General features: G+C 35.8%; 1 protein-coding gene across 5 annotated transcripts in view; it reads left to right on the top strand.

Moving 5' to 3' along the window:
* Positions 1 to 26,184, top strand: part of ODAD2 (outer dynein arm docking complex subunit 2) — a 76,216-nt gene extending 50,032 nt beyond the window's left edge. For 3 of the 5 annotated variants that reach the window (XM_031616075.2, XM_090143005.1, XM_090143004.1), the window contains 3 exons: positions 3,784 to 3,972; positions 4,530 to 4,751; positions 25,723 to 26,184. In XM_031616075.2, coding sequence (XP_031471935.2) covers positions 3,784 to 3,972; positions 4,530 to 4,751; positions 25,723 to 25,836 — 525 coding nt within the window. In that variant the 3' untranslated portion in view covers positions 25,837 to 26,184. Of the gene's footprint in view, positions 1 to 3,783; positions 3,973 to 4,529; positions 4,752 to 19,315; positions 20,084 to 25,722 lie in introns of those variants that run through there. The other 2 variants (XM_031616076.2, XM_031616077.2) reach the window with 2 other exon arrangements.
* The last annotated feature ends 394 nt before the right edge of the window (positions 26,185 to 26,578 follow it).

The following is a 26,578-nucleotide window of genomic DNA, read 5'->3' as shown; positions in this document are numbered from 1 at the left end:
GACACCAGCCCATCTGATGCCCCTGTGTACAGCAAGATGTCACTGAGAATTTTTCAAAAGAACATGTACTTAGTGCTCTTAGATTCTGCCTTTCCCCAGTAGTCACAGGATAGTTACAAATCTTTCTTAGAATTAATATTAATGTTAGCATTCTTAAAGAGAATTCATTTACATCAGTCTTTGGATCCATGTGCCTTTACTACCTTATTTTTGCCTTATACTGCAAATGTATTGTTGTCATTCAGCTGATGATTTCAAGTAGTATTCTTATTTAGAGGTTTACAAATCTCTAGCCTATGCTAAGAAGTCCAGTACAGTATAGAAGAATGGTTTTGAAGGTCCCCTTGGGAGCAAGGGACTCTAGCTCCGCCATAGGCAAGGTTTTGTGCTCAGTTGAACAGAGCTGTTGAGATCCTTTGGAGTGCTCCAGCTTTACTTTACTTAGCTTCTTACAGTCCATATCATTTGTTGTCTCTCAGCCCTCTCAAACTAGACTCTAGGGTTCTTCAGGCATAGAGTGCTCTGGCCATCACTGCCCTGCAGCGCCAAGCACTTCAGATTGCTTGAATGCAAATTTGAGATTCAAGTATATATCATAATTTATGTATTTCAGGACTGGGACTTCTCAGATACTGAGAAACCTGTTTTTACCTCAGAGCCCAAGATTAGTGCTTAAGTCAGCATCAGGTGTATTTATGATCAATTAGTTGGAAAGGCTTCTGCCTGGAAATGTGCCCTTGCAATTTTAATCTCAGAGCATTTCAAGCATCTCTATCCAGACTGACAGAATACAGACTAATAGAATCAAATGCCACCTGCTTACATGTTTATTGGATGTCCTCTGAGGCTTTAACAGCCTTCTCTACCAATAACATATCTCTGTAAACAGCAAAAAAGAACCCACTACATCCACCTGTCTAAAATATCAACAGAGTTCTTGAAGATAATGCTCTCTAATTATATCTGATAGTTGTCTTCAACTAGATCCATGGTTAAAGAGTTCTTGCTTTTCCTTTTCTTGTTTTCTCCTATCCCACTTCTAGCAGGTTTCTAAAATTGTTAATCCAATAGTGCTTCCTTTTAAGAACTGGATCCTTTCATGGGATCCTAATCCAATCTCTTTAATGCAGAAGCTCTTTGATCTCATTTACCACCTTGCCTTTTCTACTTGTTCATGAAAACAGTGTCCTTGTTACTAATCCATGTATGAAGGATAAGATTTGAGTACTAGTGGCATACTTTTGGTAAATAGTTTTCCATAAAAGTTAGATGACTGTAAAAAAAAAATACATGAAGGTTTTCCCACAGTAGTTTCTGACTTTTTATCTTTTTATCTTTTGTAGGATCGGCAGGTTATGTTAGGTTTTATGTTTCTATTGAATTCCTTGTTAACCAAAATTTAGTCATTTGCTAGTTTGTGAGATCACTGACCAAATTGCTTTAAGAGAACTGCACATCTCCCCACACCCATACTTGAAAGGTTGAACAGTTTGAACATACTTGAACAGTTTTGGGCTGGATTACAGATTATTTTAAGGAGTGATAATATCAGGTATCTGTGCTTAGTATACAGGTCCACTCATGTAAGTAACTGAAGGGCCAGTTCAGATAACATTAGTGATTTGTCTAGGTTGTATTGCAATGCTTGGTATCCTCTGGTTAAGCATTTGATGTTCCACCCACCTCTTTGCTAATTTTTACGCTTGCAAGTAAGTTTCTGAAAATGGTACTGCACTTCACAGCGTTGTGTCTCAGGCTTTTTGTAAGTAGGCATCCTGTGAATCTCTTGTAGGTCGCTGACAGAATGCTTCTTGAAATTAACTACAGATTGAATAAATGTATTTATAAAACATTTAAAGAAGTTGATGTTTTTCTATTCTGGCATTTTTTCTGTCCAGGAGAAACATGAAAAGAGATTGACTAAAGTAATACATGGTGGAACACCTTACCAAAGAAATAGAGAGACATTTCTGACAGTTTCATGGACTGTAATGAATCTTGTACAGTATTAGTCAGTGACTGTAATTTAATCAGTTAAGAATTTGTGCTTAAACAAAACTTAGGTTTATATCCTGTGTGCTTTTAAGAGTACATGAAGTACTGCATGCCACTTTATGAGATAACTGCCAGTTCCTCTTTGCCTGAGGCAACCAAATGAATTCCATACCTGTTAGCTCAGTCTCACAGTGCCAAAACTGCTGGTTTTCTGTTTTGCACATTAACATGTAAACATGTGCTTGCTAATTTGAGTTAACTAATAAACACAAGACTGTAAGTACAGCCAATTCTGTGTTAGGCCAAAGGTTCACTGACCCAGTATTCTGTTTCTCATTCTGGCCTACTAGGGATGCCTAAAGAAAGATAGAAGAATGTGGCAAATTCATAGCAGTGGCTCCCTTCCCCAGAATTCTCTCCTGCCTTTGAGAGACTTATGGCCCTTTAACTTTGAAAATCAGAGGAAATAAAGTTTTAGTATAAAAGTATTTTTTTTTTCCTGTGAATTAGCCCAGCAAACTTAGAAACTTTTAGCAGCTCCTATAATCCTGCTCCAAGGACTTCAACATCATAACTATGTTAACATGCCATCAGCTAATTTCATCTGATGCTTCCAGTTTTCTCTTAGAAGAAAGATTTCGTGTATGATCTTTGTATTCATCTCAAGATTCTACACACTTCTATCATATCCATTCTCATTTTTCACTTTTACAGCCTTGAGTGTTGTAGTTGGTTAATCATTCCTTCCAGAGAGCAGTTTCCTTCCTTTGATTATGCTTATTGTCTCTCTAAATCTTTCCTAATTTTACTGTAAATTTTTTTGAGATGGAAAAAGTGGACCATATCTGCATCCTATATTCACAATTAAGATATGCTATTAATTTATATAGAGTCCTAATGATGTTCTTTCTACTTTTCTATTTCTTACCTAAAAACACATTTTTCTAGTTTTGTGTTTGTGTGTGTTACCTCCATTTTATGTTGATTGTTCATACTCTGAAGTGCACATGATTCTCTCACAGTTGCTGTCATGACTTGTGTAACTTCCTCTTGAATATGTTTGGAAGTATTCCTGAAGAGCATTGAAGAAAAGAATATTACCACTCCAGTGTCTTAGCTGTCAGACAATGTGAGAAACAGAAGACATTTAGGAGAGCCTAAACTTAAAGAAAATAAATTTAGTTTGGATATAAGGAAAAAGGCTTTACAGTCTTTTATAGAGGGTGGTGAGGCACCAGGAACAGGCTACCAGGGATGTGGTGACTGTCCCATCCCTGGAGTCATTCAAGGCCAGATTGGATCGAGGTCTGAGCAACATGATCTGACTGTGCATGTCCTTGTTCATTGTAGTGGAGATGGACTAGATGACTTTTAAAGGTCCATTCCAACTCTAAGGATTCTGTGATTCTAAATAAGGGTGTCCACTGTTGTTTTAGATGCCATAGAGTATATGAGGCACATCCTGGGAAATACAATATAGCAGGTATGGGAAACTTGTACACCTTTTGGAATGACAAGTTGAGGTCATAAAGAACATCCCGTGATATCTAAAATGACACTAGATACCTTTACTTAGGCATTGAATTTCTGCCTACATGGTGGTATGTAAACAGTCTACCTCTTATCTGTCAGAGAAGAGAGTTTGAAGTTCCTATTTAGCCATATTTCTTGGTGAAGAAATTAGTTGCAGTTTTAGAAAATTCTTCTGACAATCTTTGTTGTATGTAACATTTTAATATAATATAGACTCAATATTCTAAAATAATGTTTCCTTTTATTCTTATTTAGGATGCAGGGGAAATGGTTCGGTCCTTCGTGGGGGGCTTGGAACTTATAGTCAATTTGCTAAAATCAAAGAATAAAGAAGTTTTAGCAAGTGTCTGTGCAGCCATTACAAATATAGCTAAAGATGAAGAAAATTTAGCTGTTATAACAGATCATGGAGTCGTCCCTCTGTTGTCTAAACTAGTAAACACGGTAAGTAAGAGCTAAACATATTGTATTAAGTATCTGATTTTTTTCGTTAATCTGCATTATATCCAAATAAAAGATTGTGACAAGAGTGATAGATTTTTCAGCAGCTATAAGGAAGAGCTATAGAATTCCTCCTCTATGAGCTGTATTTTGGACATGAAAGCACTCTGTGGCTGGTACTAAAATTACTTTGGAAGATGAGCTTCATTTTAATAATCACTGTTGCCGAGTATTGCTTCTCACAGCTGCTGTATGGAAAAAGCATGGAGAATTGAGAGAGCAATAAATCTGAAACACACAGAGAATCATAATGATAGGGCTGTGTGTTAAATTTTGATGCTACACTTATAAGATTTCCAGCATGTTTAAAACAATATAAAAATTAGCAGCACTTATTACAAAGTGCTACTAGCTCCATGCCTCACAGTTCTTTCCAATTCTTAATTGTGCTACAATTAAATTGAGATGACTTAAAGATGCTTGAGAATGCAGTTCTGCTTTCTATAAAATTTTTATTGTATTATATTTCTTTTAATTTATTATGTTTTTACCTTCTTCAGAACAATGACAAATTAAGACATCACTTAGCAGATGCCATTTCTCACTGTTGCATGTGGGGAAACAATAGAGTTACCTTTGGAGAGAACAAGGCTGTAGCTCCTTTAGTACACTACTTGAAGTCAAACGATCCATTGGTCCATAGAGCTACAGCTCAGGCTTTGTATCAGCTTTCAGAGGATCCCAGCAACTGTATCACCATGCATGAAAATGGAGTGGTGAAGGTGAGGTAGAAATTTTCTTATTTGATTTGGTAAAAGATTTTTCATTTGAAATATCTTCTAAATACTGCAGAGTACCTCAAATATTCTGAGCTTTGTCCTAGAAAAGCTTGATGGCAGTGAATAAAAAGTGTTTCAGTGCTAAAATTATCAGTTTGGTGATGTTATGACATCAACCTTTACTTCTAGAGTGCTTCACTTGACTTTGACTTCAGCTGGTAGTGACATTACCTTAGCATTTTATCAGCATGTTTGATTCATGCATTTTAACAGCATGGCTAGTTGGCCACTGTGGCAAAAAAGCACCTTGGAACTGTGTGTAACTGGGTTTGGGGAAGATTTAAGATTAGAATTAAGAAATGAAGTTTACCTGGAACCGTGCAGTAATGAAAAATCTTATTTTAAGAGTTCAGCAGTAGAACATTTTGCAAAGGCTCTAGGAAGAATTTTTCTATGAAAATGATTTCTGAAAGGTTTTATCTCACAACAAAGAGAGGTTCTTTACTGAATTGCACGATACTAGGGCAAGAAATAATAGTCACAGATTGAAACTGATGAATTCCAGCTAAATAGTAGGAAAAACATTCCACCAGGAGGGTATACTGGAATACTTTCGTACAGCGGCTGTGGAATCTACATCCAAGAAAATCTGAAAACCTCCCTTGAAAGAAATCAGCAACCTTTTCTGGATTCAGTGCTGACCTTGCTTTGAGCAGAAGGTCAGCCTTGATGAGATAACCTTCAAACTTGAGTGATTTGGTAATCAAGATCATCTGACTTCTAACATATGGAGAATAATGATTGAACTTTGCAGAACTCCTCAGTCCTTTGGTAGTGGAGCAGTGTACTCCATCTTTTCTGTGTATTTTATTGATTCATTCCTGTGGCATAGCCAGTTAGGGAAAATAACTGTTTTTTGAGATGCTAGCCCTTTCTATCCTCTATGTAGAAGCAGTTACCCCTTCTTTAGTGTACTTTGTGAAATGAGCATCTCAAAAGAAATATTGTTAGAGTAACAGATTTAACCAGTCTGCTGTTTAGATAGTTAAGGAGAAGAGTAGAAGGAAGTGTCTGAGTTCAACTCCTTATCATTCAGAAATAGAATATTCATTCCATAAACAGGCAATTCACTTGAATTTTAGGTCTGGTTTACAAATGTGACTAAGAGATGCAGTGTTATTCCACATACTTCAAAGTATTTCAGAATTCTACAGTTTTGCTAATCCTCCTCTATAGTTCACAGTATCTCAATTTTTAGGGGAAAAAAGTCTTACTGCAATGTATAATCAATGAAATTTATATAAAGGAATATTATATAATCAAATAATATTAAGATGTTATAATTGTGAAATAAGCAAGAAAGTTAGGCACAGCGAGACAAAGAGAATAAATAGGATGCTTACCCGTGTCATGGGCTTGCTCAGGAAACTCCAGTGGAGTAGATCTTCTGAAGAGAGAGAGAGATCCTTCCCCACTGGTAGTCAGCTCTTAAATGGGTCTAGGAGAGGTGGAGCCAGGCTCCACCCCCTCCTGCAACACAGGTGAATTGCTTTCACCTGTGCTCCCAGGGCTGACTCATTGCTCGCCTCAGGTGATTAATCAGAGGTTCAGGCAGTGACTCAGCAGTTCCCATACACTGCAAAAAAACCTGGTTCCTTAACATCTTTAAAATGCAGCCTAAATACTAATAAAGTATTAAGAGATTAATGGAGAATATCAAGACAAAAACACTGATGACTACATTTTGCCATGAAGGACCTAGAACAGCTCTTCATACCTGCTAAGTATCACACTACACAAAAGTCTTGGGAAGGATTTTTTTCCAAACCAAACACTTAGGTGGGAAAAGGAACACTGGTTCTCTAATGCTTATTCTCCTTATTGGCAGTAAAAATAAAATAACCTTTGAAGGCACTAATATATCAGATGGTTTAGCTATTGCTACCCCTCCCCCCCCCCTCCCCCCCCGAAGAAAAAATAATGGAAGTTTGACAGCGTTTTTTCAGTCAAACTAGTTGGAAGGTTGATGCCATCCATGTCAAAGATTGTCAGCCAGCAGGCAGTCAAATGTACTAGGTAATTGCAAACTTTTAAGAGGGGTTCATAGAACCATAGAATGGCTTGGGTTGGAAAAGACCTTGAAGATCATTTAGTTCCATCCAGTGCCATGGGCAGGGTTGCACCCAGGGTTGCCCAGTCTCTCTAGTGAAGAGCTCACTGAAAGCATGCTTTTATAATTACATAAAGGTTATTGTGTCCAGAAGTTTCCATGACACATCCTATTTTTACTTCTGGATTTTTTTTTTCTGGATTCCTTTGATATTTTTTCACCCTTTACCGGATATCTAGTGTTTCACTAATTATGACTGGTTGGATTAATGGAGTAGCTATTGTGACTCTGACTAGGCTGCAATACATTCTCAGTCTCGGATGCTCCTCAACACTTGTTCATGTGCTATGTTCAAGTGCACAGAAAGTCTGTTTCAGGGAAACATTTACTCTGCATGAATAACACATCTACTGAATGCTTGAGCAGTTCATCAGAGACCTTTGCAAAGCATGAGACTTCTGAGTATTCTCTACACAGTGCATACATACAAGGTTCTGCCTAGGAAACCAGGAATAAAAATATATAGAGAAACACATTTCGGGCAGATTTTCATATTTCATATTTTACTACTGCAAACAGTAATTGCAAATCACTTGTTACAAAACAACAGGTGTATGTGCACAGTTGTGAAAGAAGACCAGTTCCAATTTCTCAACTATTTGTAGCTGCACCCAATGTACAGTCAGTTTTCTCATGTAAGTCTGAGTGGCAAAAAGTTATGGAAATACTGGTGTATGTGAAGACAAAAAGACGATTTTGGAGGAAGTTTAGAAAGGCAGTGAAGGAAGTTTTTTCTTTAATGTTCAGTTCCACACTCAATATTCCTCTGACTAGGAATGGAACAATGGCTGTGATGTGACAGGTGAATAATGCTTTCTTTCTATCAAACACCAGAAAATATTTCCTTCTTCTGAAGTAAAAATTCATGACTGTACTGGAAAACTATTTTCAAAGATCAAGTAATGACGTGTGGGACATTAGAACATGGGGAATTTTTAGACGTTACAGTAAGGTATAGGCATCACCCTGAATTCAAGATCGGAAATAGCTGTCCACAGACCAAGAAGAGAAATCCAGCAGTGGATTAGCAGTTTTTAGCCAAGATACACATGAGTGCCAGGCAACACGCTTCACACTTGGAGTTCCCTTACAATTAGAGAAGAGAAATAGTAAAATCACCAGCGGTCACAGCATTCTTCATGGAAACATGAAGCTGTTGCAAAGGAACAAAGGCTTTTACCTGGTTGTGTGCTCTTGAAACTTCAGAGAAATCAAACTTGCTCAAGAAAAGATCTCTGCTAAACAGTATAGATTTTTTACAGGCTTTCTCTTTTAAGGTGAAGAACTTTACCTGACATTCAGCCTGAATCTCCCCTGTTGCAGACCACGCCATTCCCTCAGGTTCTATCTCTTGTTACCAGAGAAAACAAACCAAGGAGCTTCAGCCACTCCTTATGCTTCTTCATCTGTAGACCCTTTACTGTGTTTCATCTCTCTCCTAATTTAGATATTTATGCAAAGATGAGGCATCTCAGTCTCTACCAGCAATACTGTCTGGTCTCCTTTAACTGTAATGGAAGTGCAGGTACAAAGATCAGGCCTACGCAATTGCATCCCCCCATATCTGTGTTTAAGGAGGTGCCTCACAAAGTTCATACATGTGGACATGAACTGCAGTACAGTTCAGTATTAGATAGGAATGACAGACTTCTGAACAATAGTGCAGTATGAAAGAGGTATTCAAAATGTACTTCATTCTTGGAAAAATACAGATGAGATGTATTTATGATATGTTGGTGATGAAACACTATCTGCTCAACAGTGACTGAAGCACACTTTTAACATGATCTAACAAAGACAGATGTTTTGAATTAGTGGATCTAACTAACTTGAATCCAGGGATTTTGCAGAAGGACTTTGGAGTATTAGGGATGGATTCCATTCATCTAACTTTGGCCACTTTTAGATATGGTATTTAAAGCAATCTAAACTAAGACACCTTCATTAGCCAGTGGAAAGAGAGGCACCTGCAGACTTAGGCTAGCTGAAAATAGAAGCCCAAGATATTGGAAAAGTACAGGCTCATGAAGGTTTCTTGTTTTCTCCACTAAGTATTGAAAGGACCTAGGTCTGTAGCTCAGACTAAACAGCTGGCTTTCAGACAGCTAAATTTAAATTACTATCCTCCTGAATGTTGATTTTCGGTAAGCTTTGCAGTACAGGGAAACTTGCAGTGTTCAGAGAAAGTTAGTGTGCTAGTATTTTAAAAGCCTAAATAAGATTATAGTCCTGTAAACTGGACAGTATTTTCACGTTGAATAATCATAGATGTACATTATACTACTACACTGTACATTATAATCCTAGAAGAAATCATTGTAATGGTCTGGTCTGATGAGCTTTGCTCGTACAAGCCAGAGACATGGCTTCAATTTATTTCTGTTTGGAATAGAGTATATCTTTTAGAAAAACACTGACTCTTTACTTAAAAAATTCCAGCAATGGAAAATCTAGTAGAGCCATCAAAACTTTTTCCAGTAGTTAAATACCTTCCCCATAAAAACATTTGCACCTTATTTGTAGTCTAAAGTTTTATCTTATGCCATTACATGTATGATACTGTTGCTTGGTAAACTGAAAAGCCTTATATAGCTTCTGTTTTCATGAATGTTCTCGTAGTGAAATCAAGTCATCCACTGACATCACTTTAATAAGTGTAATCTCCAGTGTAATCTCTGTCTTTTCTATTGTTTATTTTGGTGGGTCAGCTCTGAATCTTTTTTTCTGAACTTTCCTTTTTTGGACTCAATTTCAGCATATTTCAGGACAGAATTCACTATTCCAGTAATCGTAGTATAAATTCTTAAAACAGGTAAAATAACTTCCCTGTCTCTATGTAAGCTCTGTTTGAACATCAGAGATTTTCATTATTCTGTTTGGCCATAGTATTGCCCTCAAAGTTCATATTCGGCCAGTTTTCTTCTTTGACTGTTCACCAGGCTAGCTGTTCCCATGCTAGAATGCTTTCCTACACAGGGGTAGAAGTTAACATAAGGTAATAGTGTTGATATAAATCACTAGTGAATTTAGACCTAGTGAAGTAAGCTCATTTTTTTCCCCAAGAGATTAAATCAGACTTTAACTTTTGTCAATAAACTTCGTGAATCTCAGATGAGTTACCTGTCTTGTTTATATTAACCATTCACAGTAAAAAGCAGCCACAAAATGCATTCAAGCATTTTATTATTTTAGAAAAGAAAATCTTAAGACACCAACACAGTAACTCTTCCAGTAATGCTTTTAAAACAAAATGCTGCCTTTTCCATAATGGAAGATTCCAGTTTTGGCAGAGATATGATTTGTTAGAAAACTGAAGTTTGCTGGCTGAGAGTTGAACTATGTAGGCACAAATGGATTAAGGTCTATGAAAAATATATTAGTTGTTTTGATTGTAAAGTATGAAGCTAAAACCCACCCATTCTGTTTCCTGAATATTTTGCATTTGCAAGCAGCTGATCAGCTGGTGCACAGATATTCTAAAACATTCAGGAATATTTTCCCAGTGAGATGAATGAGGATCTACTGACATTTTGACTTTGAATAAAGTTTGTGCTTGAATTCCTAAATAATAAATAATGTTATTAAACTTACTCACTTATTTATCTACATTGTCAGAGCACTTAAAGCCATTGATCCCAGTTGAATTGTTCATCTTGCTAGGCAATGATGTGTAGCTATATAGGAAAAAGACCTCAGAAAATCTACTGTTTGAACGTAGGACACAGCAAGGTGGAGGTGAGCAGAAAGGAATTATATAGTAGGAAAAAATCTAAAAATACATATGTTGCTTATATGTGGTAATTCAAGCAAACTAAGATAAAATCACTGTTAATTTGTAACTTCAACTCTATTATTATAAGCAAAATATAAATACAAGATACTGGTTGTAAACTTTTTGTGAAAATCAAGGGAGCAGAGCTACCAGATAGTACCCAGTCACCCAGATATTAAGGTACTTAACCCATGTGAGAGCTGTAGCTGGTGCTATTGTCTATTTGCTAAAGGCTACAGAAAGTCAACTATGTTAGCTTCTGTTGAGCTCTTTTTTCTTCTAGGCTGTTCTTATCATTCAGAAAAGTTGATGTAAAGATGGTATTTTTTCCTGCACTATGTATAACTCTATTTTCACCTGTTATTCCATTGTATATAGACATATTTGGGCCAGAGGATTCACAAATTGCAGTGCATATCTGAAATGCAGATCAGACTTTCCAATTTATGTTCTGACACTTTTAAGCATCTCTGACACTTTTAAGCATCCATCCAACCTGCCAGTTATAGAACTGATCTTTAGCCTTACTCTTTGGTCTCACTGAATTATTTGCACAACATAGGAGCGCTCAGTTTTCATAATATAGCAGAATATCAGTAGATACCTTCTGGAATATTGGCTACAGCTAGCAGGATCTTCAGCAGGAATATTGAAAACTTAATTTAAAACTCTTGATACAAGGGAGGTAAAATAGAGTCTCATGCTTCTAGGAGTGTACAAGATGCTCCTTGATGTGTCTATGTGCGTATACATATGAATAGATATGTTTTTAATTAATCCATTGCATTTTTTCTTCTTATCATACTATATCCTCAAGGGATGCATGGTTGTTTTTCATTTTGTTAGCTTTTATTTTTGCAAAGAAGCTGTAACAGCTAAGATATATTTTCTAAATTGTACTATGAATTTATCTATGAAGTATTTGTACCTTTTGAATTCTATTATTAGTAGTAGAAAAGTTTATCACACAAAGTCTTTTCCTTTCCCCTGTTACAATCTAAGATTTAAAAATAGCTGGTTTAACAATGATTTATAAATTTTACTATGAAATGACATTTTTCTGTTTGAAGAGTTCTTCTATACTTTGTTATAATGATTGTATTAAAGAATGTATTTTGGGTATTTTATTTTGAATTGCTTCCAAATTTTGGTCATTACTTACTAAAACCATGAATCCTTACAAGTTTTGGCTAATTTTTTTTAACATGAAAAGACTTTCATGAGATCATCTTTGTGAACTACAAACTATGGAAGATGATTACTAGCAATTTTTACCAAAAATTTTCAAAAACTCCATCTTCAGCATATAACATAGATATCTGAGGATCAGAAACTGAAGTGCAAATGCACTTGCACCTAATTTTTAGATGTGTTTGATCACAGGGTTGGTTTTTTTTGTGGGGGTCTTTGTTGAGAACATTGATACAGAATGTAGTTTTATGTTATTAACCTTTAAGAAAATACTTTTTTAAATCAATCCAAAATATTTTATATAGTATCTATGCAGTAATATTATCCATGTGGAATGCATATATACATGCATATTCACATATTTACATTTTTATTTTCAGTTTAGAAGAACCCTCTTTTTAACAGTCATGGTTGGCTCTATTCAGGCTCCACTGTTCAGACTGGAGATACAGTTTTTTGGCACATACCTCCAGGCCTATGCCTGTTGTTTTTCATAAATAAGTTGTTACAGTTCTTAGATGTCAAGGAAGAGGGCACTAGATGGCAAAATTGCTGCATGGCTGTTGGCTACAGAAATTACACCCAGTTCCTCACCCACAAATGTGCAATATTTTCCACAAGCTAAGTTCGATACTGGCATTTGTTGTTTTGTTTCAGAAGGATTAATGATAGCTGACAATGTTACACCAGTGCAATTTCTATTGTGTTGGCAACTGCCAGCTGTGGACATTTTTCTTACAGTTTCAGCTCCAAGAAACAGAAACCAGTAAGCCTCTACCTTCATAATAAGTGGAATTCACCATTCATAAAATAGGGGTACTTACATGTAAAACATTTCACTTTTGCAGCATTGCCAAAGGTAATGACGTTTGACTTCAGTGAAGATTAAGCCTCAAAGTTTCAATGATTTTTAAAAACTTTACACTACTAAAGTTTATGATACGTAGCAAGTGTTCTGTTAAAATCTGGCTTATCCCTGATCGGTAAAAACAGCAGCCCGAGAGAGATCAGCTTATCTTTGCCCAAATTCTATGCTTCAGAAGAACCTCTAATTTAGTAACGTTTGGATAACAAACCTAGAGGCTGGCATAAAACTCCACTTGGCACAAGTTAAGCATCTTTCAGTCTTATAAAAAGAAGCTTGTCCCACTAAGCTGTAGGTTTGTTGGAGCAGTTTAACAGTAGCTGTGCCCTGCAGCTCTTTTAGTGATAAATGAACTGCTTCAAATAAGTGCAATTGCAGCCAACTGTGCAGAAGGAATCATTAAAAAAAATTTAAATAGACATTTTTGAAGCTTAAAAATGCACAAACAAAGTATGTTAAACCAAAATATATGGTGCTTCTTTTAATGGAAAAGATTGCTACTGGCTAAGTCTGCCAGCATCAATAGGTGTGCCAAAAAGCCAAAGAATCTGGCAGAGTCCATAGATAGCTGTTCCATCTTTCATCTATATTTCTTTTCTGTATTTATCTTGCTTTAGAAAATGCAGAGAATGTCTTTTCCTTCCGACTTGGCACTATTTCTAAACCGCAGAAATACACAGAACAGCTTCTTGCAATTGTTTAGCTCCCTGTATTAAGTCTCATCTCTGTGTCTGTGTGAAATATTTGTTTCTAATTTGGTAATAAAAAGAAAAAAAATATTGAAATATTTTATTTTACATGGAGTAGTAGCTACATTGTCTGATATTAGAATTAGTTTTGTTAATTGAGAGTTACTTGGCTTCATGCACAAGGGCAGAATGCCAGGTAATTATTTTTGGCATTCAGCTGATCAAAAATAGTTTCCTTGTCCGTAAGGAGCTTTTCAAAGAAGATGAATATAAGAAATAATAAGGGCAATATATACATGCGTAGGTATGTAGTAATACATATGTGTAAATAGAGACTGAATTGTCATTCAGGAGATCTTAATGTACCAAATTTTACATTTCATATTGTCGTCTATGAGAACTCTCTTTTATTCTTCTTCCTGGAGGATCAATCACTCAGAGTTGGCTTCAAGCCCTAGACATTGTATTCTCTTTTATGTTGCCATTTCAAAGAGCACTCTGCAGTATCTTTTAATAATATGGCGCATCTTGCTGCTGTCACTTTCAAGGTAAAGATACGAAGGAAAAGTCCTTTTGCAATGTATAGACGATGAAATGGGCCCTTGTGTTAATGTTCCTGATTAGCGTTCCATATTTTGGCATAAAGTCTAAAGACTTGACCAGGCTGCCAGGGTACATGAGGTTGATGAGAACTGCATCGCTGACTTCAGTGAGGGCTGGATCAGATTACGAATCACAGTTGCAATGGTGATTATATAACAATCAACCGAAGGCTAAAATATATCTTCTGCTAGACTATGAAAGTCCATGCATTTTCATTTTATAAAAAAATCTCTTTTTATTGAATTTCATTTTTATCTGCAAGGATCATAACTGACTGTATTTACCAGTTACTCATTAGTGCAACTAATTGCAACTCTTTATGTTTAATCTCTGGAAGTTTTGAAGAGAAAGACATGAATGTTGAAATAAGAGTGTACTGGTCAGTATTGCTAGTGAGTTACAAAAGGAGTCTGATAAACTGCAAAATATGCAGGAAGCAAGAAAGATAGATCATAAGTGAATTTAGGTCATATCCAATATGCTCATTGCATTTGTTGAAGATAAAGATAAAAATGAGAAACTGTACATGATAAAGAATTGAGTAAACCTGTGTGCATAAAGGTGCTTCCACAATGCCATACATACATTACAGTTCCCAATACTCGACTAAGAGTAAGTTATATAATTTTGGTCTCTGTAGCAAAAGCTTAAAAAAATCTCCAAACATTATTTTGAACACCTAAATTCAGAATTGCCCTGGAGAGTTCACCACTTTTTGCCTATCACCTATCTTGAGCCCAGGTATGAGGGAAGAATCTGGGTTAATTTGATATTTTTACCTCTATATGTTTATCCGTAAAATCTGCATGAATCCAAAAGTCATTAGATTGGCTTACCTCCTTTACAGAAATCCAAAGAGAGAATTTCTGGACTCCAGAGATATTGTAGGATAATGGAGTGTGTATATATCTCAAAGTCTGCCATAATTTTGTTCTGGATTTCCTGAGCATTCACTGTGTAAATAGTATTGTATTAGTCTTTTGCTTCTTGAAGTGTTTCATCTTCTCATCGGTAGTCATACTCTTTTATTCACATGCAGTAATCCTCTTCTTATTTTAAGTATTGGGTTTACCCCCCCTTGTGTTGTAGAAATCTGTTCAAGAGACCTCTTCACCAAAAACTCATAAAGAAATAAAATTGCTATGTCATAGGGAGACAAAGTCCTGGAAAGGATGAATAATTGGCTGGAAATTAGAAATTGAGTTGTAGGAATTATGAATTAAAATCAGATTTTGCAGCCAAAAGGGATCTTGCCATTTAGTATTTCATAAATGATAATGAAAAGGGTCATGAACACTGATAAAATTGGCTTACAGTATCAAATCCTTCATTGTAGTATATATGACAACAGATTGCAGTGTGCAGTTCACAGTACTGTGCCATGTCAGATTTACTGCACCAGACCCTGTGACACACGCGTGCAGCACAAGCACAGGGACAGTCAGTAACAGTTTGTTAGAGCTGAAAATATGTTCTGATATTTGGACAAGGCAATTAAGTCCCTATTAAAAATAATAATAAAAAAATTGGACAAGCAAAAATTCTATGTAACATATAGTTAGGAAATCTTTGAAGCTCTGACTTTGGATCTTGGATTGCTTCTGATTCATCAGGCTGTTTCTGTTAATCTCTTTGCTCTTCCTCTGATTGTTCCAGAATTCTCACTGAATTTGTAGTAATCCATAGGAGTTATTTATCTTTAAATTTGCATAGATTTCCTAAGGAGTAAGGAGAGAAACTGATTATTTAATTCTCAGACATCACTGATGCATTTGAGAGAATTGTATTTCTAGAAACCATTTCTAAGCAAGTGCCAGTGCTCTTCATAAAGATGGAGTAGATGTTAATCTCCTTAATTTTATCATGATTCAGGCAGGTGATGGAGTATTTTCCTGAAAAAGTAGCATCTTTGAGTAGTGAGCTGAAAAATGAAAAAGAGAACATTACCCATACAGGTGCAGTACTTTGTTTTGCACCAACTTAACCGTACTGTAATAAATATGCTGCATTGTTCTCCAGGTATCCTCATCCAAGAGTGTCTAACATGCTGTTAATGTTCTTGCGCTAGCATTAGCATCAATAGATCATATTGTGCAATGTTCAACTGATTCCTAACTTGTTGCTTCTACCTTTTTTATATACCATACATTTACTTCTGTGTCTTTTGTCCTTCATACATCACAAAAATAATGATAAAAAAGGAATACAAAAATGTGCAGTATATACAGAGTTCTGTAAATGCCAAAATCAATTTAAAGATAGGAAAATGCATTCTAGCAATTAATCTCTCTCTGTAATTCAAAGCAAAAACTTGCAAAGTAGAAAACTAAGAAGTAGACAAGTTTTTTTTTTAAATCTACAGATATGAATTAACATGTGGACTATACACAGACCTTTGTCCATGAAGCAACCTGGCTCATTTCTTGCTTTCTCACATTCAGAATTTCATATTTCTTTGAGTAAAGCTGAACCATGTTCCATACATTGATTTATGCTGTGCTAGTTTTCTTTTTTGTTTCCTGTGTTTAATGTAGTTGCACTCTACTAATTATCCATAGTAGTGCACGAACATAAAAGAAGTTAATACAGGAAGAAAAACGACCAAATAATCAGTTTGAAAAGACTTCTCATATTTACACCTAAGAGAAATTATTGCCTTTCTAGACTGAACGAGTTTCTAACTTTGTCCAAAGGGATAGTTAAGTTATGTACGTGCTCATTCTTATTTCATGTTAAATATTACTTGTTTTGGAAGTTACCTTCAGTTAGGAGGGACTTCGAAATGTGAAAAATTAAATCCTTAAAATTTAAATTATCATTATTTAAAAATTTAAAATTAAAATCCTTACAAATTAAATTATCATTATTAAATTCTATTTTTCGTCTCAGAATCTATCCAGATTGTATTACAGCAGTCATTTATTATTTTTTGACTGTATATAGTATTTTTTTTGTATTATTTTCATAAAATGTTCTAGTTGAATGTTCCCTAGTTTAAAAACAGACTATAAATCAAACAATGCCAGTCATCTTCCAGTTTATGTAAATATATGCACTGTTACCACCCACACATCTTAAAACCTGAGGATATAGTTCTTCTAGTACACCACAAAAAAAAAGTGACTTGAATCTTTATTTGAAATAAATGCTGTTGTCAATGTCTACAGCATGAGTGCCTTTATCCCCACAACGTGATACATAAGGTTTACTAGCAGAAGCACCCCATTTGTTTTGATCATTACAGTCATACTAAGGCAGAGAGACACACACTTGGACCATTGGACTTAATCTGTGTTGGTGTTATAGATCAAAACCAGTAATTGGAATTGAATACAGAAGAGAGTTTGAAGTTGGTCCATGCATACCAGTAGATGTAACATATTTTTAAAGTAGTAGTACAGTAAGGTTTTGCACCTTGTTCTCAAAATAAGATGCAGCTTAAGATACCATCAAAACGTTTGTCAGTAGTCTGGAAGCTGCGGTTTCCCTTTACTGTTGTTCAGTGCTGACTTCAAAAGTAAAGCACTTGTAGTGCACTTCAGGAATAGTAGGTAAACAAGAGAACAACATGTAAGATGTTTTCAGAGTATTGCTGGGAAGTCAGGCAGAATCTGTCAGTGTATGAGGGTTCCTGGACAGCTCAAGTCTCTTTTTTTTTTCTGACTTGCTCCTGAGAGTTTATTTGCATCTGACCTCCCTAAGCTTCTCATATAGCCCTCATGTGACTCACAAATTGACAGACAGAGACAGTATTCTTAATAATAGTAATTTTTTTACATTTTGAAAACCAAAACTGAATTAGCAGTTCTTTCTCAAACTTCCTATACTACCTTTGCAGAAATATTAAAGAAGGAAGGAAAGGCAGAAGTTATGCTCCTGTAAAATGAAAAAGAAAGCAAAATATGAAAAGAGCAGGAATGAAACAGCAGATGAGTACTGAAAGTGAGCAAAGAATAAAAAGAAAGATTGATCAGGATGCAATAAAATAAAGAAATAGTCTCCAATGTGTTACAGAGCCAGACTTCATTATGAAAGGAAAGGAACGTCCATGAGCCTGCTTGTGCCCATTACATATCGTTAAGTAAACAGGCTCCTGTTTTAATACAACGAATTTCCAGAGAATTGAAAAAAAGATTTTTTTTTTTTTTAATGTAACTGTACTGATGTTATGAAAAAGTTCTTTATTCTCTCTGTGCCACCAAGGGCCTTTTATGTGTTAATCTTCTCTTGAAAACGACATGAAATAAGGATAAAATGAAGTGGTTCAAATAAAAACATGCTGTAAGACCTTGGGCTTCATCACTTCTGGATTATCAGATCTGCCTATTGCTTTTTGTGGGATGAATTTCATATCCTGTAAGACCCTTCTGTACATTGGAATGTTCATGATGATTGAATTCTTTCTTAATATTGCACCAAACTTCTTACAGCTGAATGTGGACTCAAACTATCTGCCTTTAAGGACTCTGATAGGTTGCATATAATCATACCTTTTAAAAAATGATTTAAAGTTGCTTTTATTAGTAGTTTTATTTAGCTTTATTACCTTTCTATGTTTATATTCACTTATATCTGAAATTGCAGGAAATATTCCTTGTGATGGAAAAGCCTTTCAACTTAGTGTATTTTAAAGTGGCCTGCAAGTTTACCAAGTTTTAAAACTATTCTACATTTTACCATTTAGCATTTTGTTTCCATTCTCCTTGTCAGATATTCAGGATCCTCTGGTTTTTTATTAAATCTTTGCACAGAAGTGGGGCACCCTTCCCAAAATAATTATATTACTGTGAAAAATAGACAGTTAATACAGATGAGGTGTTGAATAAGCTGTAGAATCTTTTGTTCATATTTTGTACATATATATAGATTAGGAAGTATGTATGTATATTTAAATTGCATACCATATTATAATTTCCTTTATGCAACACTGCCAACAAGTGAAGTAATGCCACCTTTAAAATAATCGGATAGTATGGGAGCTATAATTTATTTTGTATTTTGATAGTGTTTGCCTAAGAGGATTTCTCTTCAAGAGTGAGGAAGGCACAGTTCAGAGATGGTGGAGAAATAGCTGTTGCCCTTTTTTGGTTTAGCTGTAACTAAACAAAAGAAATATATACAAAAGAATAGATAGCAAAGCGCACTGCAAACTGCAGACAAGTTTTTCCCACCAGGTTCTGCACCTGTTTGCAAAAAGGGTACAGATTATCACCTGCACTCTTTTCACCGTTTTTTTTTTTGTTGTTTGTTTGTTTGTTTTGTTTGTTTGTTTTTAAGGAGTAAGAAAAAGATGAGACAAAGGAGACAGTTCCTGCCCAATCTGCTGATTGCCACCACTTTCAGGTGTGCCTTGGCCTCAGCTGCATCCTTCAGGCTTTGTCATCGTTCTGTAGTGCTTGACTGACTATCATGGGCTGTTATCCCTTTTCCATGGCTGCTAGAATGGAGATGTGTTTCAGGGAAGAGAGAAGAGGAAAGATAGGAATAAGAGAATGAAGAAGAAGAAACTAGGTAGGATCTTCCTAGGATTTCACCATGCCCAAACAAGGAACTTCGGTTCCTGCACCTTCACATTCAGTGCAAGCAAGCTGGGCTAGCTGAGCTGCACTGACTTCAGTTTCAGAGAAGAGAGGCGTTCCATGAGAGGCAGTCAACATAGTGCGTGTCTGTCCTGCCATCTTTTGCATTTACTGGGACTTGTAGTACTGGGTATTCCACCTCAGCTAGCTAGCATTCCCTGACCCAAAGACTTTGCATCTGAAATTTATTGTCATTGTGTTGCATGAGAAAAACAAAATCAGGAGAAAACACTTCTGAACTTGCATAAGCATCTTTGTAGGGGACCATGCATTGTACATGGTACATCCTTTCTGCTGAAAGAGAAAATCAGAAAAAGGTCCTGAATTTCAATTTAGAAGCAGCAGCTTACTTTAACCTTAATTATGCTTTGAATGAGGAGTATGCTTTATTATTTATAATTTAATTTCATGAGAAATATTTTCATAGGAATACGTGTAACTTAATACTCAAACTAGGTGCTTTAATATTTTCCAGCGTGCACTATGGTGTTGAAAGTTAGCAAACTGCTGGCTGGATCCAGACTGATACTTTCTTGGATAAGCTTCTACCATATGCTTTTATTTAAAGTATTTTTTTCTCTTAGGTTAGGTTTATAAAAAGCATGTGAAAAATGTCTTTTTTGGAAAAGAAGTGTTACACAATTAGAAAATCACAGTGCTAGAAAATTAGTATCCTTTAGGAAATGTTGCAAATGAAATAATTCAGATTTAAATCTAAATTTAAAAAAAGAAATGGCAAGTCCTATCACCAACTGGAAATGCTATGTCAGTCTACAAGATGTCATTACCAGCATAGCAGATAGAAGCAGCAGTTATGTTGAGTGTCTTTATTTCCAGGAATTTTAAGCTCGATGTGAACTGTGACTAGCTTCCCAGTATAGATATGAATCTTGTTGAAGGAGCTGTCTATATTTCCTTCTAAAAAAGAAAAAGGCTTGAAAAATTGGCATTAAAAATTATTTTGATAGCTATTCTTCCTTCATTTTTTGCTTTCATTTTCACAGGACTCCTGAGTATTGCTTAGGCTGATCTATGCCTGTTTCACATAAGCAAAGGAACCTCTCTCCATAGTACTGTTCCACACTTTCCACTGTTTTGGAAAACTTGTAGAAGCATCAAGTGACTAACCCCTTTTAAAAATACATGCAAACTATATTCTTTCTGAAAACAGTGCTTCTGTTTCCTGCTTCCCACCTGTGAGTCTGAAAGCTGCAATGATTGTGACTAAAGGAAAGTAGGAAAGGGAGGACTTAGGAATTATTGTACCCAGTACATGGAGCATCTGAACCTTACAAGATTTTGTTTTTTGGTTTATTGGGGGAATACTTGTCTGCATATTTTCTTCTTTAAAATCCTCTTATGCTATGCTTTTGTAGAAGTGAAAAATTCTAGAAAGACATCTTCATAGAAAAAAAGAATTACTAACTTTTATTACCCATTTTGGAAGGATACATTTACAAGTTCTTTTATCAACTCTTGTTTTATTTTGTTTAAAAAAAAAGTTTTCAATTGATTATTTTGTGATTTCAGAAATATTATTCTAAGGAAGCTCTGCTTTCAGAGAGTGTCAGGCAGCATCATTCATGGTACAGTAACATGCAAGCCAATATTCTGGATTACCCTCTTATGTCTGACTATTGCCTTGGAGAACAACTGTCATGACTCCAATATACCAGAGAACATGGTTGCCAGAGAGGGAGGTGGTTTCCATATAGTCCAGGGTAAGCTGAAGCAGGTCAATGGAACATTATGAAATTCAGCAAGGATAAATGCAACATCCTGCAACTGAGGACTTGCACTTGCTCTTGCCCTGGCAGTGATACTGGCTAGGGACTGAATAAATGTGGAATGGTTCTATGGAAAAGGACATGAGGATTTCGGTAGGCAGAGGGCTACATTGGCCAACAGTGTCTCCTGAAAGCAAAGAAGACACAGTATTGGGCTGCAATAGAAGGAGTATGGTCAGTATGTTGAAGGAAGTGATTTTTCTTCCCCATAGTACTCATTAGACCACTCCTAGAATACTGCAGCCAGCCCTCCAATACAGGAAAGACATGGCTGAACCAGACCTACTGGGACCAGCAGAATGCCACAAGGATCAAAACTGGTGCACCTGTCCTGTGAGGAAAAACTCAACGAAGTGGGTTTTTCAGCATGGAGAAGAGAGGGCTTTTAGTGAAATTAACATCAGCCTCCCAGTACCTACAAGGAAGTCAATCATCAAACAGGTGTAGCAAGGCTTTTCCCAGTGATGTATGGCTTTTGGGCAAGAGTCAACAGGCGTAAACTGAAGCAAGACAGAGTGAATATAGGGAAAATCTTTTCCCCATGAAGACAGACAAACACTGGAACAGGTTGCTCAAAGAGATTATGCAGTCTCTGTCCTCAAAGGTTTTCAAGATCGGGCTTGATAAATCCCAGAGCAACCTGGTCTAATCTGATGGCTGACCCTGCTTTGTGCATGAACTGCACCAGAGACCTTTTGAGACCCCTTCCATTCTAGGTTACTCTGACTTTGCTGCCCTGATGTGGCCACATCATTCTGTGCTATTTTAAAGCTAGGATAGTAATAGCAAAATCTTCTTAATTGTTCTGAATATTTAAATGATTTGGCCGTGTGTAACTCTTGCTTTTGGAATCCATAAATGCTACATATGCTCTGTCCATTTTCCAAACAGCTTGTATTTGTGCTTATTTGCTGGTATGACGTGCTAACTGTGCAAAAAATTTTGGACTCTTGCCTTAGAATATAGATACCTGCCAACTGAAAAAGAAGTCTACATAGTACTGCAAATGCTTTCTCTGTCTATGGAAAGTGCCTTTTATGTGCCAGAAAGAAGCATTTATACCACAGGCTTTTTTACTTCTTCTCACATCTGTTAACATTTACATATGTCACAAAACAATACCTGAACAGTAAAGGAAGGGGATACATGAAGTTCAAGGGCACTGCATCAAGAAGGACATGTAATATTGCATTGGTGTACTGGAACTAAAAAGAAAAAAGCTTTCTTGGACTTGTCAAATATATGCAATATGTGGATATGTTCTGTGTATATATTCTGTGAATGCATTTCCACAGCCGAATTGGGTGACCCAAATTGCCAGTAAATTGAAATGAATCCACAAGAAGTTTGAGAAGTGGCAGTCAGGAAGTGAGAGAATTATAGCTTTGCTGGTATATATGAAAATGATAAAGTTTTGCTTCATTTAAAACAGAATTTATATCAAAATCTTTGATGTTAGATTCCTAAATATGTAAGAATTACCCACTTACATTTAAATATGTTGCATTTTCAATAATCTTCTCTCCACTTTCCTTCTTCTTATAACATGGAGTAAGTTGACAGACAAATGTTTCTGTATATCCTCTATCCCTAGCGGCTGCTACTGCATTAGACTCTGTTTCCAGGAACATTTCTTTGAAGTCATGTTCTGAAAATCCTGAACAAGGATTTTGTATAACGTGGCAGTTCTTATGGATGTTACCACTGGCAAGTGACTTAAAAGAACAACAAATCAGAGAGCAATTGATCCTTTAACCACCAAAGTCAGAAGGAAAAAAAAAGTTTTTAATGTTTTTGTAAAAATTACTGTTGCATTGTTGTATTGCACTAATTCTTAAGGAATCTGAAGAGATGCTTCAGATCTGTGTCCTGTAAGGTGTTGTCCTTTGATACTAAGCCCTGACTTTCCAAGAAACAGCTGCAATAAAGAGTGGAGATCACTCCTTTCAACCCTGCCTCTACAATCACCATTGCTAAATGTTGAGCTCACCGTAGGAAGCAACAAGAAGTATTTATTTTCCTAAGTCTTCTGAGCCCAGAAGTAAGCGATGACTAAGAAATGATATCAGTAACCTGGTATCGAGGGCTACCTAACATGGAGTCATAACAGAGGCAGAGGTTTATTTTTGTTGGAATTTTTTTTTACTATTTTTCTAGTAAAAAATATGTTTCTGAAATATTAATTCCATGACAAACTTCTGTTCTCATGTACTGATAAAAAATTTCATGCTGAATTTATTATAAAGTTTTGAGTTCCACATTCACTACTCTTCAAAAAGCTTTGCATTAGGTCTATGAAGATGCAGTGAATAATCACATAAGGCATATAGCTTCCTTGCTCCCAAATTTGAAACTTATGGTGTTACCAAAACCACCATATGAACGGTATGTGCATACATATTTTTGGTTTTGAGTCAGGGATGTGAAGGATCTATACCAGATTTTGTCTGTAAGTTATACATTAGGTTAATGAGAAATCAGCTGGTGGAAATTAGAAGGAAGAAAGATCTTCATTTAGCAATATTTCTCTTAGAAGTGCTAGGTTCCCGGCAAGACTTGTGTTCTGGCCCTTGTGCTTTGTTAAGCAGCTTGCAGAGACATGCTGCTAGGCCATTCCATCAGCTGAAGGCAGTGGTGAAGCTTCACTGACTCCACTAGCCACTGAACCTGGTTCAGATTTTGCCTGCAAATAAAGCACAGGGGTATAAAGCTTTCTTATTACATTTTCTAAATGTGCCATTTTCCCTGTGGTATATCTGTTCAGAAGTGTTCACACTTTTAAGAATTCTTATCTAGCTATTTGGACATAGATAGCTGGTTACATGAATGGAAATAGTAGTAAGAATTACTAGAAAATAACATGATTGATGCTTAATTTACATAATAGTCTTTTTGACATGATATGTGCATGTTGCAGGCACTCTTACAAGTTACATATAGGGGTCAAAGGGTGAAAGGTGATTGGCAAGATGCTTGTTTGGTACATTTGGCTAACGCAAATACTTCCTCAAGTATGAAATGCTTTGATCTCTATAAGCAAATGCCATATGTGTGCAGCTGTGGCCCATGCCTCACTATTGCTGGAAGGTTAGAAAAAGGTAGCATATGAATTTGATGTCTGCATTCAATTTATGCTTTTATATTTAGCAGGTCATAATTTTATGTAATATTTTAGCTATATGAAAAATATGCACTAGAGTTGAGTGATAGCAGATTTCTCTGTGGTTTGATTCAACATTGTTTGGGTGAACACAGAATCCTAAGTATTGCAGACTGAAAATATAGGTTTTAATTAGAGCTGTCTGAGCTTCAAAATACCTGGACGCACACTATGCTTGGCAGATTTTCAGAAATCTGAGGATTGTGAAGTGCAAATTTAAACTAGCAAAGACTGTTTTTTCTGCTGTTTTCTAGCATATATCTTATTTACAATTGCATCACAGGCTTGCAATACTCTAAAAAAAGAGATCCCAAAGTATTATTAATGATTTTCTGATATGTAAAAGTGTTTTATCATCAAGGTCTGTGTTATGTCATGCTGGTGTGGAACAGCACCTTACTCCAAGGGAATTTCCATTGAAAAAATTGAATGACTTCCAGAGTGAAGGATCTACTCCACATGACTGAAGAGCTGAATTGACTCCAAAAGTTTGGTGCCTCTGTTGGGCTTTGTTTTGTATTTTTCCATGCAAATATGTAAGAATGGCATGTCCAGGTCTGTTTCTGTCAAGCAGTTTCACATGAGTGGTTTGCTGTGACAGTAAAGAAACCTACTGCAATCAGCAGGACACTAGGATCCTTCACATGTATCCAGTTTTATGATGAAAGCCAAAAAGAAAAGCACAGTCTTGTTTATTAGAAGTCTGGAGCATATACAAATATATTAGTATGCCTTCAGGGGAGTGATTTTGGTTTGCATATACACAATTTCTACTTATAAGAAAAAATCCAATTCAGAACCAGTAGACAGGTGTGAAAAAAAATAAATAGAAAATCAGAAAAGAAAATATCAAATTACAGGTACAAATATTACCAAATATAAAGTGTTGTGCTCTATACATATGCTAATGGATATAGACATATAAAACCATACATAAATGTGTATATATATGTACTATACAAGACAGTGTTTTTGTTGATATAATATTCAGTGTTTTATTTCTTGTATGTGTGAGTAAAAGCATACAGTTGTTCAAAATATGATTTGAGTATTTTTAAATAGTAGCCTACAAATGTTCAAAGTATGATTTGAATATTTTTTAAATAGCAGTGTACTTATTTCTATTTCTTATACTATTTTTACTGTTATTTTCACTAGCTCCTACTGGCTATGGTAGGCTCTACAGATGAAACTCTGCAGGAGGCAGCAGCTGGTTGCATAGCAAACATTCGCAGATTGGCTCTAGCAACAGAAAAAGCGAAGTATGGCTGATGCTTCAACAGCTTTTACCAACACCCTTGAGTTGCAATCCAACGACATTTGAATATGTGATTACTTTTAGCATTGGTGTTTCATAGCAGAGCTCATTTAAATGAGAAGTTTACTTAAAAAAATACATCTGTGGAAAATGGTGTTTGTTTTTGCATTAATGATTTGTCACGCCTAAAGTTCAGAAAACACTCAGCTAGTCTTCTGGATTTTTTAGTATTACATCTTATAAAGAATACCAGTCATGTCTAAGAGATGCTTTCTACAATAATAAGCTTGTCTTTGAAATTAATTGTAGATAAAAAGCGGTTTTGCTTATCTGTGACATTGCAATAAATACATTCTCCATCATTGTGTGTGTGATTGTGAGGTAATTGATGAATGTCTTGAACAATTCCCTTTGTGCTAAATTAGTCTAATCATTCTGTCATTATGTTTTTGCCTGTTTGATCACTTGCAACTCACAGGAGAGGACAAAATACATCAATCTCACATCTGGTGTTACATAAGAACTGCAAACAGCTGTAGCTGTGGGCATCACTCAAGATTTAATGCTTCCAACAAAATCAAACAAAATAGAGCTTAATTTTATAGGTAGTTGGTGAAATGTGTCTTAATTAACATATGTCTTTAAATAAAATTAAAATTTACCAGCTGTGAATAAAAAGTAGAGCATTACATTTGTTACACATTATCTGATTGTTTGTCCATTTTTAAAATGAGTACAACATTGTATTGATGTAGT

This window comes from Phasianus colchicus, chromosome 6 (assembly GCF_987193195.1).
Source record: "Phasianus colchicus chromosome 6, bPhaCol1.hap1.1, whole genome shotgun sequence".
NCBI classification, from domain to species: domain Eukaryota; kingdom Metazoa; phylum Chordata; class Aves; order Galliformes; family Phasianidae; genus Phasianus; species Phasianus colchicus.
The sequence above is the reverse complement of the archived record's forward strand: the minus strand, read 5'-3'. Positions and strand labels throughout refer to the sequence as shown.